General features: G+C 43.6%; 2 protein-coding genes and 1 non-coding gene across 4 annotated transcripts in view; all 3 read left to right on the top strand.

Moving 5' to 3' along the window:
- Positions 1-5,810, top strand: part of GPR176 (G protein-coupled receptor 176) — a 138,463-nt gene extending 132,653 nt beyond the window's left edge. For both annotated transcript variants that reach the window (XM_059181132.1, XM_059181131.1), the window contains one exon: positions 2,282-5,810. In XM_059181132.1, the coding sequence (XP_059037115.1) occupies positions 2,282-3,404 (1,123 nt within the window). In that variant the 3' untranslated portion in view covers positions 3,405-5,810. The remainder of the gene's footprint in view (positions 1-2,281) is intronic.
- A 4,613-nt stretch (positions 5,811-10,423) lies between these two features.
- Positions 10,424-10,557, top strand: LOC131837720 (small nucleolar RNA SNORA70). The gene has a single exon (XR_009356311.1). It is a non-coding gene; the product is annotated as a small nucleolar RNA SNORA70 (small nucleolar RNA).
- Positions 10,558-11,570: 1,013 nt separating this feature from the next.
- Positions 11,571-15,587, top strand: part of LOC131837167 (fibrous sheath-interacting protein 1-like) — a 69,169-nt gene continuing 65,152 nt past the window's right edge. Inside the window, exon 1 of the mRNA XM_059183408.1 lies at positions 11,571-11,779. Coding sequence (XP_059039391.1) covers positions 11,571-11,779 — 209 coding nt within the window. The remainder of the gene's footprint in view (positions 11,780-15,587) is intronic.

Raw genomic sequence — 15,587 nt, 5'->3', positions numbered from 1 at the left:
AAGGTGTATGCCAAGATGATTGGACTTACATATGTTGTGGAAGGACTGGCAGAGTAAGTTTAGTTAGCATTCATCATGTCATACAGATAGAGGGGGAAAAAAGGAAGAAGAAAAAAAAATTTTTTTTTTCCTTAGTGATGAGAACTCCTAGGATCTACTCTTTCAAATTTGCTCCATTCCTTTTTTATTACTGAATAACATTCCATTGTATGGCTGTACTGTATTTTCTTCGCTCATTTACTTGTTGACATTTGGGTTGTTTCCACTTTTCTGGCTTTTGTGAATAACGCTGCTATAAATCCTGAAAGATTTTTACAACAGGATGGAACAAGAGTGGGGACACGTTATTCTGAACCGTTTGCTACCGTATCTTGAAGCAATGCACTAATCCCCTTCGGTGGTTTCTGGGCCTTTAGACAAGAAAACATGTAAATGATAAAAAAAAATCCTTATTTTCTTTACAGCAGGAAATCAATTATATTTTTGCTATCATTTAAAAAAAGTAAATATGTGCTTTTAGTAGAAAAAGAAGGCTGGTTAAAAAAAATCCTATTTTATTATGCAGGGAAACCAATTACTGGCAGGTGTAGGGTGGTGTGCATGCAGGTGAAGGGAAGATAATCCTTTCTCTCACTAGTTGCTCGGATACTTGTTTCCTGGCTCCAAGTCTGTGAGTTCACTTAGAGGCTACTTCTGGCATCATCTTCTAGAGATGTAAACGTTAACAAGATAATTTCTAGTGAGCCCATGTGCTTTTCCACTACACAGTGGAAACGGGGTTTTATCACCTGTCAGTTGACCAATGGGAATGTATTCATGTGTGGGTGTAGCACCTTGACATTGGATTAAGGAGCTGTTGCTAGAAAAGTCTATCTATATTCAGAAAAAAAAAATTGAGAGCATGCATAACCTATGCACTTCTTTCTCTTTTTTTTCCCCTCCCAGAAAGAGATCTAGGACACATTTCACCACGCTTCATCCATTCCTGATTATCCATGGTCATGTTGTGCTCACCTCGTATCTCCCTCAGCCTGGAACATTCTCCCCCAGCTTGTCCCCTGCCAGACTCCACCACAGTGCCACCTTCTGTTGACGTTTCTCCAGGTGCTCCATTTCCCTGTCCCTCCTTTATGCATACCTCTAGAAGGGCCATCATCTCCTTGGTTATAACTGCTTGCTTGCATGCCTTTTCCCCCACGGACTTCAGAGACATTCCTGTGTGTCTTTTCATCTTTGTGACCCAGTGCCTGGTGTGGTACCTGGCACAGATCTCATGACAGGAAGGCATGCTTGCTTCCCTGGCCCCAGGAGCAGCGCATGTTAATAGAGTTGTAAAGTCAACTCCAGCTTTCGCTGACCGCGGAAATGTATGCCCACCGGAGGTCTGATGGCTAGTGACAGCCCTCTCATGACAGATGTGGCTCCTGGGGTCTGAAGAATTACTCAGTTTCCCTAAATCATGGGCGATACTGAAACAAGGTGCTTTTGGAATTTTGATTACAGAATAATCAAGTGAAAGCCTGAAGGAAGCAAGATCTGATCTGATTTTAGCAAAAATCTAATCATGCAGGCATTGTAGACTTATTAATGGTGAGGGTTACTGAGTGATCATCGTGAGAACCATGGCTATTGAGGAGGCATAATTTTTGTCGGTTGAATTGATTTTGTGCAAGGACCTTGTCAGAGTCCTGTCCCTCACACAGGGTTCTTTTGCCCAGAGCCACTATAAATGCTGATGATTTCCATGTGTGCACTGTGCCATGAGTCTGCTTTAGATACATGCAAAGGTAAATTTCTTCCCATTAGTGGCTTTGAAAATTGCCCATCAGCTCCTCTAGCCCCTGTAAAAAAATTTTTTTTACAAGTTATGCTTTATCCCTGAGTTGAAAAATTGATGTCTTTATAGCACATGGCATCCTTTGTATCGAGGACACCCCTTGGGATCTAATGCTGATGGTAATATTTATAAAGCTAGCTATGAAATGCAGGTATTTACCTATTTTCCTGATAGTCTTGAGAGTCCCATACGACGGGGCTCTTCTCCGCTCATTTGAAAAAGGTCTTTTTTTTTTTTTGGCCTCATATTGCTTATTTTATACAGCAAGGCCCTCACAATTTAATGTCTGGCTTCCCAGTTCCCCCAGTGATTCCCTTCAGCTGAGGCAGAATAAAAGAACTTGACCCATTTTCCACCTTTTCCTCCTACTTTGAGTCAGATAGAGGCCCCTCACTTAAACAGTATCTTCTCCTGTGCAATGGAGTTTGCTTGTGCGTTTTGCAGGTACTACTCTGTTCTTTATCCACTGGAGAGAAAAATCTCTGATGCCAAGTCCCGTGAGCTAGTGATGTACATCTGGGCACACGCAGTGGTGGCCAGCGTGCCCGTGTTTGCAGTGACCAACGTGGCCGACATCTATGCCATGTCCACCTGCACGGAAGTCTGGAGCAACTCGCTGGGCCACCTGGTGTACGTGCTTATCTATAACATCACTACGGTCATCGTGCCAGTGGCTGTGGTATTCCTCTTCCTGATCCTCATCCGCCGGGCCCTGAGCGCCAGCCAGAAGAAGAAGGTCATCATCGCGGCCCTCCGGACCCCACAGAACACCATCTCGATCCCCTACGCCTCTCAGCGGGAGGCGGAGCTGCACGCCACCCTGCTGTCCATGGTGACGGTGTTCATCTTGTGTAGCGTGCCCTACGCCACCCTGGTCGTCTACCAGACCGTGCTCAATGTCCCCAACACGTCTGTCTTCTTGCTGCTCACAGCCATTTGGCTGCCCAAGGTCTCTCTGTTGGCCAACCCCGTGCTCTTCCTGACCGTGAACAAGTCTGTCCGCAAGTGCTTAGTGGGGACATTGGTCCAGCTACACCATCGTTACAGTCGCCGGAATGTGGTCGGTGCAGGGGGCGGGGTGGCCGATGCCAGCCTGGAGCCCAGCCTGCGCTCAGGCAGCCAGCTCCTGGAGATGTTCCACATCGGGCAGCAGCAGATCTTTAAGCCCACAGAGGATGAGGAAGAGAGTGAGGCCAAGTACACCGGCTCCACCGACCTCCCGGCCAAGGAGGTGCTCGGGCCCTGCCTGGAGGGAGAGCAGGGACTGCAGCGGTTGCCCGCTGTACCTCTCCTGGGCACCATGGACTCTAGATCCCAGGGGGGGTCAGCGGCGCCTGGGGAGCCCGAGACACTGCCTGACAAGTACTCCCTGCAGTTTGGTTTTGGGCCTTTTGAGTTGCCACCTCAGTGGCTCTCAGAGACCCGAAACAGCAAGAAGCGGCTGCTTCCCCCCTTGGGGAACACCCCAGAGGAGCTTATTCAGACAAAGATGCCCAGGGTAGGCAGGGTGGAACGGAAGATGAGCAGAAACAACAAAGTGAGCATTTTTCCGAAGGTGGATTCCTAGTCAGGACTGTCGAGCCCCCTTACTCCCACCTCCCCTTTGCTCTGGCTCTGGCAGGATTTGGGCATCTCATTGCAACCGAGTACCGGTTGCCTCCTCCTGTGTGTGCCCCTGATTTTTGAATGAGAGGGAAATCTATAGAAGATCAACCATCCTCTTTATTGAGGGAGTATATATATATGCATCTCCCTGGTCTGTGTCCTAGGTGAAGTGTGTGTTCCTCTCTGTGGACACAAAAGCTGGGCAGTGTGCAATGGGTCTTGGTGTGCAATGGGTACTCCCTGTGCATTTTCTGAGGACTCCTTGGTTCCTGGGCCCCGCAGAGAGTACAGGGAGAGAAAAACATCTGTGAGTTTCGAGGGAGCAGGACACCCTAGGAGAAGCCCAAGATAATTATGGAGTGGTGTGGCCATAAAGAAAAGACCTATTTATCCTCAATAGGATAATATTTATCCTCAAATAGGATAAATATTTAAAAATGTTTCATAGTGATCTGCATCTTCAGGGGAGATAGGGACTTGGCATTTGACACCTTTTCTCTGGAAGGCCTGATCGTATGACTCAGTTTCTTCTGAAGCCCTTCATCTCTTTCACTGGGATGTAGATGAGGAAAGGAGCTTCCACTCCCATTTGACAGACAAGGCAATAGATGTGCTTGGGGCTCAGGGAGGAGATACTCTGTCTTGACGATCCTGACATTTTCCTGGCACCACTGAAAACCTCAGAAAGTTCTGTCTGCAATGTTGATTGGAAAACACTACAAGTGCTTTCCTATGTCTTTCCCCCTTAAATTGCATTAATTTTTCAACCAGTGAGAGAGAAACTAAGAGGTAGAGAAGAAAGACAAAAATGTCCATACTGTGTAGTCTCTTCTCTTCCAATGCTGATTTCATGTGAAAGGGGCTATGTCAACATCAGTAGCTGTGAAGGATATTGAAAAAAAGAAAAAAAAAACTATCTTGTGCAAACTTTTGGAATTAAAAGGCAATTTAAAAATGCAGAGTTACAGGGCACCTGGGTGGCTTAGTGGGTTAAGCATCTGCCTTTGGCTCGGGTCATAGTCTCAGGGTCCTGGGATTGAGCCCCATATCGGGCTCTCTGCTCAGTGGGGAGCCTGCTTCCCCCTCCCCCTCTGCCCGCTTCTCTGCCTGCTTGTGTGCTCTCTCTCTCTCTCTGCCAAATGAATGAGTAAAATCTTAAAAAAAAAAAAAATGCAGAGTAGTGTGCACTGAGTCCTCTGGAAACATCATGCTAAAAATGCTTGATTAAGAAAGGTGATGCTGCCCAGAAGAGTGACAGAAGTCAAAGCTGGCTTCCTTGTGATGATGACTCCAGAACCCAGGAGTGGCCAGCTTCATTTTCAGTCACTTTATGGTTCTCTCTTCATTTTGGACACAATGGAAGAAGAAAACAGAAAAATTTAATCATTTTAAAATGCCAAGGCAGCCCCTAGCCCAGGAAGGCACCTTCACTTCCTCTTTTCTGGTCAAGTTGTAGCAGGAGTCAGAGTGGATAGAGGAGGACAGTGTCCTCAACAGATCAGCCTCCTGACGGGGCGTGCAAGGGGGTTGGCAGGGGGCTCTCACAAGCAATTCAAGTCCACTTTGGGGTGGAATTCACCAGTCTAAACTCAAACCATTGATGACATTTCACTTTTAATGACAGCAAATCAAGTGCCAGCTCCACTCGTCTCTCTAGGACATTTTGTTTTTGTTAATAGTATGTTGGGGGGGGGGGGGCAATCCAGTGCCTTGAGCAAGCCTTAGTGAATGTGGGCAGAAAGTGGGCGTTCTCACCGGCAAACTTCCTTCCGCATCCCAATGGCAGTGGCCCTCATGGATCACTTCCTGTTGTCCCTTGGAGGAAGCTCAGACTATGTGTAGGGAGTTTCCTTTTCCTGTTCTCTTCCTGGGTGTGGTGTCTTGTGAATATGAACCCAACTTCCTTTCCCTGGGAGGGGGTAAGCCTCCCTCTTTGTGTTGTGTCTCCTTGCAGTGTTGTGTGCTCTCAGCACAAACCGGGGGACTGCCACACCCTCTCTTGGCGCCCCCTGCCCCCAGGCCCTTTGTGCATGCCGTCTGGAGCTCTGTGCCCTCATAGTTAACTGTGACCCTTCAAGCTCAACTTTCAAAACCCTCAGAATTGTTACAACGTTCCTCCAGGGGAAGCATAATCTGTCAGAAAATTGTGTCTACTTTAGAAGCACCTGTCAAACGTAGCCACCTTGATGTTCTGATAACATATATGTACATCTTAATACATTCTGGTGAGGCAGAATTTGGGAGTTATTTCTTATGTATGTTTGAAGCGGATGGTTGACTTCTAACAGGTCATTGTCAGGTGTATTTCTATAGTCTTCAAAGAATTCCATTTTAATAAAAAACTGAAAATCTGTTTTTGAACTCAAAAAAGTTCAGTGAGCTCTGTTTTGTTTGTTTGTTTCCTTCTTTCCCTCTCGAGTGGGCCTATTAATGTAAATGCTGAGTATAGATTTGAGCAGTCACAATGATATCAAGGAGGTGGAGAAGTCGAGAGGATGATCATGCAGGAGAGCGATGTCCTCCTCTACCCTGACAGGATGCATGTGATGTCCAGACTGAATGGTGCAAAACAGAGCAGAATACATGTATTTTGAAATATGGAGATGCATGACTGGCTGAAATGATTGCAGGTCATTGTCTTTGGGACAGTGTTCGGTGTTTGTTTTAAGCCTTTTTGTTATATTTTAAGACAATCTAATGTATGGATAAAAATGTAAATAAGCTTAAAAACCTTCTGAATTTTGCAGCATACCATCAGACTAAACAAAAGAAAATAAGAAGAAACCATAAGCATCATTAAAGGAAATGGAGAAAATTAGATGATTTAGGCTTCCGGAGTCAGAGCAACCAAAGGCTTTCTGCTGATAGGCTCAAATAATGTCAATTTACTCAGATAATTCCTTTGGTTCAACTCTGGGCAGCTGTAGGCTGTTCTGAATTCCATATTTTGTCAGCAAACTAGAAGTAATATTTCTTTTTTCTTTTTTTGTGTGTATTCACTAAAGTACATTTAAGAGCCATTGTTACTTTTTTTTTTTTTTTAGATTTTATTTATTTATTTAGAGAGAACAAATAGAAGAGGCAGTGGCAGAGGGAGAGGGAGAAACAGACTCCACTGAGCAGGGAGCCTGATGCGGTACTTGATCCCCGGACCCCCGGATCATGACCTGAGCCAAAGGCAGCTGCTTAACTGACTGAGCCACCCAGGCATCCAGGAATTATTGCTACTTTTTTTTTTTTTTTTTTTTAAGAGATTTTAGTTCTTTATTTGAGACAGGGGCAAGAAGAAGGAGGTTCCTTGCTGAGCAGGAAGTTTGATGTGGGGCTCGATCCTGGAACCCTGGGATCATGACCTGAGCTGAAGGCAGACGCTTAACCAACTGAGCCACCCAGGCACCCCTTATTGCTACTTTTTAAGAGCAAATTTAAGTAATGCTAGTTTGCTTTGGAAATTTAGAACCCACCTAATATTTCAGATTGATACAAAAATACTGAATTTAATGAATTCAACTATTCTGGACTTGGTTTACTTATTTATAACGTGTGTTCCAGTCTACTTAAAACAATATGGGACGTGAGCATAATATAAGTAGAATTGCATTAACTACTTCCAGACGTTTGCATATTATCTAGAAGATCTCAATTAGTTTCAATTTACAATACTCTCTGCCTTAAAGTTTATTCCCTTGGCAGCTTTTGGCTTCTTGATGCCTGCTTCGTATTTTTATATAATGTTTCACCAGAGGATATTAGTGCACAGCCCGCAGACTTGCAGTAGGCAATGATATGATCTCTATTCTGCAGCTGGGGAAACTAGAAGCACAGATGGCCACATCATTAGCTCTCAGAGATAGCGTAAGTAGAGACAGAGCTAAAAACAGTACAGAAGGGATTAAGGCCCGATTCTTTTGCTGCACCCTCCGAAGTACTGATGATCATTATCATCCGTTATTATGATTATTTTTGAATACCCACTTGGCACATATTATTAAAGTGTACTCGGGACTGGATTAGAGCCTTAATGCCTGACAGCTGTTTTTCTCAGTGTTATTCCTCAAATTTCCTTCGGCTCCATGATCTCCCCGGTTTCATTGTAGAGTAATTGGGTGCAGAGTAGATGTTAAGAAACTCTTAATGGCATGCCAAGATTGTGATCATTCAGCTTAGAGTATTCCCAGACATCGTCTTCTGCCTCAAGTCCTTTTTATTTCTGCACCGAGGTTACCTTTAGTTTAAGAGTCATTGCCATCAAATCACTGTAAGCCATCGCCCACACTTCCGCAGGGACACTTGACACTGTTTTCTGCAAGTATCTATAATGTTTACAAGATTCATTCATTTGGAACAGTAAATATTATTGCATTTAATAATGCTATTATAGTGGAGTGGAAAATACTTAAGATATGGTTTCTGCCCTCTACATGGCTTGAGGAGAGAGAAGGAAAGCTCTTGCAAGAGACAGACAACAATAAATGTTCAAGTGCTAACAAGAAATGCTGAAGGAAAGGGAAAATTACGTTTCACTGTGCGCATCTTCCTCAGCGGTTTTATTTGATGGATGGAAAGGTTTTTCTTTAACTTCAGGAAATGTCTTTCTCCATAAAATGCCCATTTACTTCACATAGTCATAGCACTTAGAACATGGAGGACCTTAGCCTACTATATTTGAAGAAATCAGGGCCTACAAGATTGATTTGTTTTCAAGACCTTGGACCAGAAGTCATGATTTTTTTTTTTTAATTATTTATTTATTTGAGAGAGAACGTGTGCATAAGCTTGCGGGAAGGGCAAAGGGAGAGGGTGAAAGATTCCCCACTGAGCGGGGAGTCCAGTGAGGGGCTGGACACGGTGCTTGATGGATCCCAGGACCCTGAGATCACCTGAGCTGAGGGCAGTTGCTTAACCGACTGAACCACCCAGGTGCCTCTGGAACTCCTGATTTTAAAATATGCCTAATCCATAAGCAAGATGGGGGAGTGGAGACCAGCACTTTTATAAATGCCTTTTCCATGATGAAATGTAAATAATTCAGTAGATAGCCAGTTGAGAGGATGAAGAAATATTTTCCTAATGAAGGCTTTCCATTTTCCTATCTGCTGCTTACTGCAGATAGGTAACTGCGACTCAGCACTCAGAAGTCCCCCCTCAGTGCTGACTCTTTGTGTCTCAAACGAGTGGGGGTGAGGAGTTGGAAGGGGTCTAGCCTCTGCCCCTGGCAGGATCACTAGACATGGTTAGGGAATGGCTGAAAAACTCACTTGGCCAGAAATAGTTTGCTGGAGGATTGGACTCAAGTTAAAAGTGATTCACTTAGCACATTAGAAATGAATTCAAACTTTAAGGGTCTTAAGCGGCAACACAGAGAAATTCATTCTCTCAGGCTTAAGGTCTCTGAGATAAAGAAGAAATCAGTAAACAGCACAGGGGTTGTTCATCAATCAGCAGCCAGGCTGGCTGCCGACCTGAATTTCTTAGCAACTCACTTCCTTCTAACACATCTTTTTTCTTAGCTCAAACTCAAAGTAATATTTACATCTGAACATACAAGGTGTTTATTACACTAGGAACCCCTCGATGTTTTGATGACTATTGGCTTTCTTATTAAACCTCTTCTTTGATTATCCAAACTCCTTATTTAATAGAAGTTGATTTATTTTCCCTTCATTTTATCGCAACAAACTGGAATTAATATTCTAATTTGGCTCAAAATGTCCTATAATTCATACATTGTTATGTAATTCATACATTGACCCATAAAACCATTTTAAGTTATGCATCCCTGGTTTCTCATCAGGGCTCTGCCAGGAGTTGACCTGGGGCCTGGTCTTTTGACCTCCCTCAACCTGTTTCTTTGTCTAGTTAAAAAAAAAAAAGGCCTGGATAAAGGCTTCTGAGTTTACTTTCAGATCTGAGTCTCTGGGATCACCCAATTTAAGCAGGCTTGGTTCCCTCTGGAAACAACCTGCTTGTGTGTCCCAGCCTAAACTGCAACAGTATCCTTACCAGCATAAAAGACACCTGCTCAACAGGCTGGACAGAAAGAACTGCCTGTTTAGAAATATCTAGGCAGTAGGAATAGCCATCAGTCTTGTGCTCTGCAATCTACAAGCAAAGAATTAAACAAAGCAAAACGACAATTGGTGTGCCCTATTTTTCTAGCATGATGCAACTGAATGCATTGAAAATTGGTTTAGGTTTCATGAGATCTGGATTTCCATCCCCCTCTACTGTTGACTTCAGAAAGACAGGGCCCCTTTACTTCTACAGGTTTCAATTTACGAGTCCCTCTCTTGATTAATGGGGAGGTAACACCTGAGCACTTTTCCTTTCCTTACTTTGTAGAGAAATCAAAATGTTCTTGAGATTCCATATGGAAGGTTTCCCTGCACTTGTTAGTAAAATGAGTACTTTTATTTCAAATAAAAGCAGCCTTCCAATCAAGATTGGAGAATGAAAGATGAATTATCAGGCCCGGTTCACATTCCTTATCTATTAAATGCTCATTAATCTTACAGGTTTTGCTACGGATGATGGTATTTTTGTGAAAACAGCCAGTTGTGCTTTTTTTTTTTTTTTGTTAATCTAGATTGTTACCTTGGCCCAGATTTGAAGGGACTCTGGATTCAGGCGGTATACTTGCATTCATATGTGTGTTTGTCCATATTTCCCTGTTCAGGTACTGAGTCCAATCCTCCAGCAAACTATTTCTGGCCAAGTGAGTTTTTCAGCCGTTCCCTAACCATGTCCAGTGATCCTGCCGGGGGCAGAGGCTAGACCCCTTCCAACTCCTCACCCCCACTCGTTTGAGACACAAAGAGTCAGCACTGAGGGGGACTTCTGAGTGCTGAGTCGCAGTTACCTATCTGCAGTAAGTAGCAGATAGGAAAATGGAAAGCCTTCGTTAGGAAAATATTTCTTCATCCTCTCAACTGGCTATCTACTGAATTATTTACATTTCATCATGAGAAAGACATTTATACTCTGTAGCCAATTAAGCCGACTGTGCTCTTTGTCCATGGGGGCCCAGTGTACCATGGCCACAAACAGTAGCCTCCTTGGTACTGTATGCAGACCATTGATTGTATGGGTTGCCCTAAGGGACCTTGGAGACAGCCCTTTGAGGTCTGACCTCATGGCTCTCTCCAACCTCATGGCTATCTCCAATTTATGCTGCAGACAAGTATGCGGGGTGCCTTTGGAAAACTCCAGGGCACAGTAGCCAGGGTCCACATTGGCCAAGTCATCATGTCCATCCATACTGAGTTGCAAAACAAGGAGTGACTGAGGCCCTATGCAGGGCCAAGTTCGTGTTCCCTGACCACCGGAAGATCCACATTTCCAAGAAGTGGGGCTTTACTAAGTTCAATGTGGATGAATTTGAAGACATGGTGGCTGAAAAGTAGCTTATCCCAGATGGCTATGGGGTCAAATACATCTCTAATCGTGGCCCCTTGGACAAATGGAGGGTTCTGCACTCATGAGAACCTTGGCACTATCCCCTCCCTATCCATGCCCACCAATAAATCCAACCTCCTGTCTAAAAAAAAAAAAAAGACAAAGACATTTATAAAAGCGCTGGTCTCCACTCCCCCATCTTGCTTATGGATTAGGCATATTTTAAAATCAGGAGTTCCAGAGGCACCTGGGTGGCTCAGTCGGTTAAGCACCTGCCTTAGGCTCAGGTCGTGATCTTAGGGTCCTGGGATCAATTGAGCCCCATGTCCAGCCCTTTATTTATTTATTTATTTGAGAGAAAGAGACACAGCGAGAGAGGGAACACAAGCAGGGGCAAGGAGAGAGGGAGAAGCAGTTTCCCTGTTGAGCAGAGAGCCTGATGTGGGACTTGATCCCAGGACCCTGGGATCATCACCTGAGCCGGAGGCAGACACTTAACAACTGAGCCACCCAGGTTCCCCCGTTTTTATTGTTTTAAATTGGGTCTCCTGATTTATGTACTAAAACACATTTTTTAGTATCTGAGTTATATAATTTTCTATATTAGGTAAACTTTATATTTATTTTAAATAAAATCTTAAAAAAAAAAACAAAACGAACCTAAACCCTACAGGATCAGAGACCTAGCTCCATATGGAAGTTATGGTTTGGAACCCAAGGAGAAGGACGAAGCATGACGCTCAATGCCTGGACAGTGTTCAGAAACAGTGGGTTTCAGCCCAGGATTGATTGTTGCAGTGAAACTGCTAAACTTCTCTTCAACTGTTATCCGCAAGCAGTCTCATCCGCTCCTGTGGCCGAGGTGACGGGCCAGGAGTGGAGCAGTGCAATCTCAACTGGCACCCAGCAACGGAAACTGCAGCAAGCCTCTGGAATGTTCTGGCAAGCTTTAATTCTTTACAGACATGGAATTGCTACAGGTGACCAAACTTTGGAGCCAGTCCGATAACTAGAGTGGCTGCCAGGGAATTCTCTAAGAGAAATAGATTTCTCCCTTGCTGGTGAATGATTCACTTGGCAGAGTTTCTCTCTTGAGGGCAGAACCAAGATGACCTCCCCCCAAAATTCATTCTGGAATTTAGATGATAACTTCATTTTTTAATTTAATTTACTATCTTTTAAAAAACCAAGCCTTTATTAGCTTTCTGGGTTATAAATGGAAGGCTGCACTGTTTGTGTGCATGTGTGTGTGTGTGTGTGTGTTGATTTTTGTGCGTCTCCTTGGTCTCAGGGCATAGTTTGGGTCCCCCACCCCCCCTCCGAAATTCATACCGCTCGGGCAAGTTAAACAACGTCATATGACAATGCCTGGGCTCACTCCTCTCGCTTAAAAAATTCAAGGGTATCGTTATGTGTTTGGGCCAATAGATATTGAGAAGTGGCAAACTTGTTCCCCCTTCGATGTTTAAAAGGGGGGCATCTCCATTTCCCATAGCCCTCCACAATAGACAGGAAGAGAGAAGAAAGGGTTCAGAATCAAGGAAGTGGGAAGGAAGAACATTTCCCAGGTTTTTTTCAGGACTACTTATAAAGGAGGTTCTTGGTGGGGGGGTCTCAGTGTCTCGCACCTCCAGGGAACTCCATGGAGCCTCCTCGAAGAGCAGTGGCTTTACTATTTACTCTTTAAAACGGTATTAAGCTAGTGTTTTTCAAAGCACACTCATAGTTTTATTGCACCAAAATCACCAAGAGATTTGTCAAAATGCAGATTCCTGCACTTGACCCCAGACTTGCTAAGTCAGGGAACAGGGATGAAAATGAGCATTTTGAGTAACACATGGAATGACCCCTACGAACAACAAAATCTGAGAGCCTATTTTTAGCAAATTTATTTAATAATTTTGAAGTATGATGAAAGTACTAAAAAAAAAAGTACTAAACACATACTAAACTTAAAGTGCATTTTACTTTGAAGAAAAATAGGGTCACCTGCTGCTGAACTTGCTTTATGTTCTTTAAGGCTTTGTTTACTTCCCTGTTCATGCCTCTTGGTTATATGGATGGTATTGTGGTCGTGCAGGGTTGGGAGAGAGTCCAGCTGGTATAAAAGGGGCAAATGAAATAAAACACAGGCTTCTTTTTAAGCCTATAGATTTTCTATAAATTTAAATGTGTGAGAACTTCAGTCTTTCAAAGTCACCAATGGTTATTTGAGATTAGATATTTATACCATCTACAAGGATATTTTAAAAAAATCCATTCTGGTTTTTTTTTTTTTGATATTTATTTTTCACTTTTCTAATTCAGATGGCTATTTAAAGATGGATCTGAGCACAGTTCAAACATACATGGTATTTGGTTTCAGTGGTTTCATGAATCACCCCTAAAATTGAAGGAAAGTGAGTTTGAGCATTTTGTTTTTAACAAAGGACAGTCAGCACCATCTAGTGGATACAAAGAAGGTGGTTTTTAAATTTTTTATTATTTATTTATTTTTAAAATTTGGTCCAGTGAGGAGGTGAAGAGAGCAGGCTTTGGAACTGGGTTGGAAATTCAGTACCAGTTAGTTCCCAAGTGACCTCAGAAAAATTACTTGACCTCTCTGTGCTCTGCTTCTTAACTATAAATCTGCATAATAATAGTGCCATCTCATAGGAAGTTATGAAGTGAGATGATACATCTAAGGCTTGTCCCAAACACTCAGAAAATGTTATTTATTTATTTATTTAAAGATCTTATTTATTTATCTGACAGATAAGGACATAGTGAGAGGGGGAACACAAGCAGGGGGAGTGGGAGAGGGCGAAGATGGCTTCCCGCGGAGTCCGGAGCCCGGGATCATGACCTGAGCTCAAGGCAGATGCTTAAGGACTGAGCTACCCAGGCACCCCCTAAATGTTATTTTTTAATAATGATAAGCCATAGGGGGCGCCTGGGTGGCTCAGTGGGTTGGGCCACTGCCTTCAGCTCGGGTCATGATCTCAGGGTCCTGGAATGGAGTCCTGCATGGGGCTCTCTGCTCAGCGGGGGGCCTGCTTCTCTCTATCTCTCTCTCTGCCTGCCTCTCCATCTGCTTGTGATCTCTCTTTGTCAAATAAATAAATAAAATCTTAAAAAAAAAATAATGATAAGCCATAGGGACATGGGAGCTGTCCAGTGGCATATGTTTTAAACTGCTCTCCAAAATAAATGGCTATTTAGTTTAGCTTGTAGAATCTATAATAAGGTTTAATGAGGTTCTGCTCCTAGTGTGCTGTCACATTCGGCTGAAGCTTATGGTGAGAGAAGGGGAATTGGGGCAACAAAGCTGGAATGGTAGTTGGGGCCCAGACGGAATACAATGTGGGCTTGCTCTCATTCACGTCCATATGAGGAAATTATGGCCCACAAAAGTTTACAGATTTACCCAGGATAACCCAGCTATTTAGTTTCAGAACCCAAACAGTGTTATCTCTTCTCCTTATTTAAAAACAACAACAACAAAAACACGCAGTCAAGGGAACAGACCAAGAGTGTGGAGGTAAAGATTTATTATTATTATTTTAAAAATTCTTTTCTCTTTCTTTCTTTTGAGTGAGGTGGGGCGGGGCAGAGGGAGAATCTTAAGCAGACTCCATGCCCATTGTGGAGCCTGACGCGGAGCTCAATCCCGCAACCCTGAGATCACGACCTGAGCCAAAATAAAGAGTCAGATGCTTAAGCCATTGAACCACCCAGACGCCCCTGGGGATTATTATTTTATAAAGGGTGGTCAGGAAAGAACCACCTGAGGAAGCAGACACCTGAGGGAAGAGAGGAAATGGATAGTTGGTCAACTACATTCCTGACAGAGGAAGCAGAAGGCAGGTGTGTGTGTGTGTGTGTGTGTGTGTGTGTGTGTGTGTGTGTATGCACGCTCGTGTGCATGTGTGCAGGGGACTGTTGCATCTTGGAGGAACAACAAGGAGTTATGTTTCCAAATTCCCAACATACTAATCTTTGGGAAGCAGAAACAAATCAAAATTGCCAGCAGTTCTCAAAGTCTTAAGTTATTATTAAAATATTTTCACCCTTTTTCATATTCTTGTTATCATGCTATCTGAATTATTTTTTAAAAGAGATTTTACTTATTAGAGAGAAAGAGAGAGAGAGCGTGGGGAAAGAGGCAGAGGAAGAATCTTGAAGTTTATTGTCTGCTGAGCTCAGAGTCTGACTCGGGGCTCAACCTCACAACTGTGAGATCATGACCTGAACCGAAACCAAAGAGATGGATGCTCAACTGACTAAGCCACCCAGGTGCCCCCTGATTCATCTTTAAAAAGCGTTTGTAAGTATTTACAAGAACTGTAGCCTATAGCAAATATTCAAATGCTGGAGAACACAGAGAACATTACTGGGTACCATTTGATTCATGTAACACACAAATCTTCAAGCAAGGTTAACAGCACTTCACAGAATCACAGGTTGGAAATTGCCAATTTAACGACTTGTTTTTGAGTCAAAACTTACTGTTTCTTGGAACACCACTCACAGAGTTTGTATAAAGTATACAATGAGTATCAACTTACTAATATTTTGTTTATTTGCAAGAATGACTTACTGTTGGCAGTAGACATGGCCAGAAAACGCACTTAGAACATGGCACCAGGGTGCCTGGGTGGCTCAGTTGGTTGAGCAGCTGCCTTTGGCTCAGGTCATGATCCTGGACTTCCAGGATCGAGTCCCACATCGGGCTCCCAGCTCGTTGGGGAGTCTGCTTCTCCCTCTGGCC

The sequence above is a fragment of the Mustela lutreola genome, chromosome 7, assembly GCF_030435805.1.
Source record: "Mustela lutreola isolate mMusLut2 chromosome 7, mMusLut2.pri, whole genome shotgun sequence".
In the NCBI taxonomy this organism is placed as follows: domain Eukaryota; kingdom Metazoa; phylum Chordata; class Mammalia; order Carnivora; family Mustelidae; genus Mustela; species Mustela lutreola.
Note: the sequence above shows the minus strand (reverse complement) of the source record. Positions and strands in the feature narration are given on the sequence as shown.